Source organism: Alosa sapidissima, chromosome 20 (assembly GCF_018492685.1).
Source record: "Alosa sapidissima isolate fAloSap1 chromosome 20, fAloSap1.pri, whole genome shotgun sequence".
Classification (NCBI taxonomy): domain Eukaryota; kingdom Metazoa; phylum Chordata; class Actinopteri; order Clupeiformes; family Clupeidae; genus Alosa; species Alosa sapidissima.
The window spans coordinates 24,843,335-24,846,270 of record NC_055976.1 but is presented as its reverse complement, the minus strand read 5'-3'; the positions used below and the strand labels follow the sequence as shown (position 1 = coordinate 24,846,270).

Sequence of the window (2,936 nt, the reverse complement as noted above, 5' to 3'; positions counted from 1 at the left end):
AATCTGAATATGAGTACATATTTTTTACTCACAATTATAAAGATGATCTACGAAGTTGACTTTTTATGCAACCAGGATTATTCATTCATTCATTCATTTATTCATTCATTCTTCCCTTCTTCAATTGCTTGTTCATCAGACCTCTGTAACCATTGTAGTAGAGATGACCTTATTCCCCCTCTCCTCTCCTCTCCTCTCCTCTCCTCTCCTCTCCTGCAGCTGATGATGTATGTCCAGAAGGTGCTGAACAACCGCAAGGTGCAGGAGCAGCAGATGGCCATGGCCAAGCAGGGGCTCCTGATGAACCAGCTGGCGCTGCAGAACGGCATGATGGGTCCCGGCAACCTGAACCAGATCGACCTGCTGGGCCTCTACCAGCACATGCAGCAGATGCAGGGCATGGGGGCTAACCCTGGGCCCTCAAAGGGCCTGTAGGCGGCACCCTTGCCCTACCACCACGACCCCCCCTACCCCCCCCAGCGTCGCTGAGGCTGAGGCTTCCGCCACTGCTGCTGCCAACCCGCTATCCACAGCTCCACCATGGGGATGAGGGTGGGGTGGGAGGGGGGCAATTGATGCTTCTTCATCCACCACCCCACACCCCTACCCCCCACACCCCTACCTCCTGACGGAGTGGACTGATGCAGTGTTGCAAAACCCCACCTTCACCCACCCCCCGAGCTTTTTTCTTTTTTTTTTAACCCACCCTACACCCAGCCCTCCGACACACACACACACACTTCCCCGATCCCTTTCTAACCAACTCTCGCCAGGGACACATTCTTTTACTGGGGTTTTGCAATTTATTTTAAAAATAAGAAAAGAGAAGAAAAAAAAAACTTGTGTATATATAGCCGTAATGTTATTTCACCTTCTATTCCTTTTTTCCAACATATTTAATAAGTAAATTTAAAACTGTTCACCCCAAATGCTTTTAAGCATTGCATTATTTGTAAGCCCTCAGCCGAGGGTTTATATTTGTTTTGAAGTTACGTTATTTGTTTATTTTTTGTTTGTTTTCTTTTTATATATATATATAAATATAAATATACACAAACCGTAAAAAAAAAAAACCTAACTCAACATATGTGGGACCATAGTGATGCTTCTAACAGATTTCTATGATGTAAAGATCTTAGAGCATTCTTCAACTCTGTAGTTTTCTGTTCTAGAACCTTCCATCCTCACCCCTTGGCAGTATGGTCAGCATTCTGACCTAGGCTTAGTGATTTCAGAAGCCCTGGTACCAACACATCCAGAGGCTATCTATATGTTAAAAAGAAACAAGTAGTGGCCTAAACATGTGTCTGTATATTTTTTTTGGGGGGGGGGGGGGGGGGCGGCAAGTTTTAAAATATCAAGGTAAACAAAATCCCTGTAAAGAAACCCCGTTTTCTGTAACTCTTGAAGGCGATTGTGCACTTTTTTAAGTTGTTGCTCAACAAAACGAAACAAACAAACAAAACAAAAAAAAAAAAACTGAATGCCTGCTTCGTTTGATCTGCTTGCTGGAGTTTTCTGGAAATTTCTTTTTTTTTTTTCCCTTACTTTTTTCCCCTTCCGTAACTTGAACTATCTCTCCTCCTCGTTGTAAATGTAGAAACGTAGGCTTTCTGTGTCGTATGTGATGTTACCCGTTTTTTTTTTTTTTTTTTTTTTTTCTTTCACTTTGTTGCCCTCCATGTTTCAGTTGGAGTCGCAGTTGCTGCCTAAAATGAGAGTGTGTGTGGCCTGGTGTTGGCTTCACACACCAGCCTCTCGACCTGCTCTTATGCCAGGCTGGAGGTGGGCACTTTTCTGTTTTCTACTTTTGTGTGTGTGCACATTGTGTGTTTGTTTTGTTTTGTTTTGTTTTTGGAGAGGATTTGTTGTCCCTTCTCCCATCCAACGCTAAAAGAGATGACTACAGGAGAGCTGAAAGCTTCCCCTGGTCGCACAAGATGTATTTCGAAACAGTGTAGAATAATCTCTTTTTTCCCCTGCCCAGGAATATTCTAATGGTAGCAAAAAAAAAACAAAAAAAAATTGTTTTGCCATTAAAAAATCTGCTATTTACTAGATGCGCATTTTAATTGACATTTCAATAAAGTGACCAAAATTGTGACCTTTTTTGCCACATCTATGGTGTAATTATTGTATTGAACAAACAAGCAAACACTTTCATGGGAAGAAAAAAATAAGTTTTTTATTAGCTAGGCCACACCCTAGTTACTTGATGAGAATAATATTGACAGACAGCCAGAGCGCCATTGACTACTTCTCTAATATGACTTTGAGGAGTGAATTATTTTCCTGGTTCCTTCTAGAATTCTATGCAAACGATCTATAGTTTCAGTGTTCTTTATACAGTCTCTGAGGGTAATTGTTGCATCATAATGGGTTCTAATCACACATTCTAATCACATTTGTGACCGTACTCCTCCACAGGTTAAGTGGAGCTTACTGTCTGCTGGTTGTGTGTGGTGATTTATGTGTGTTTGTAAGCTTTGAGAGGGGTTTGTAATATTTCACCCATGTGACTCCCCTGGATTGTTGACTGGTCACCGTGGTGATGGGTGTACCCCAGGATTTGATTAGCTCACAGATGAGGAGGGATTGGATGGAGCAGAACAGACACTTAACACCCTCTCCCTCTGGACACACACACAGCAGCAACAGCAGCAGAGAGGGTGCAGACACACACACACACACACACACACACACACACTGCAGCAGCCACCATCACACCACTCTCTGGACGTCTCTTACGCCTCACACCCCCACCTTCTATCTGTCTGTCTCTAGCAGTCTCTCCCTCATAAACACACACACACACACACTGAAGCATACACATGCGTGCACACACACACATAAAAAATACACTCTGCCCTCAGCGCACTCTCAAACCCCTCAATCTTTCATCTGCTGTGTTTCGTCTCTTCTCTTCTTTACATTTT

The 2,936-nt window shown here is 43.1% G+C and overlaps 1 protein-coding gene across 5 annotated transcripts in view; it reads left to right on the top strand.

The window, feature by feature from the left end:
- atrx (ATRX chromatin remodeler) overlaps positions 1 to 2,104 on the top strand; it is a 56,129-nt gene extending 54,025 nt beyond the window's left edge. For all 5 annotated transcript variants that reach the window (XM_042073806.1, XM_042073809.1, XM_042073804.1 and 2 more), the window contains one exon: positions 220 to 2,104. In XM_042073806.1, coding sequence (XP_041929740.1) covers positions 220 to 435 — 216 coding nt within the window. In that variant the 3' untranslated portion in view covers positions 436 to 2,104. The remainder of the gene's footprint in view (positions 1 to 219) is intronic.
- Positions 2,105 to 2,936: the final 832 nt, after the last annotated feature.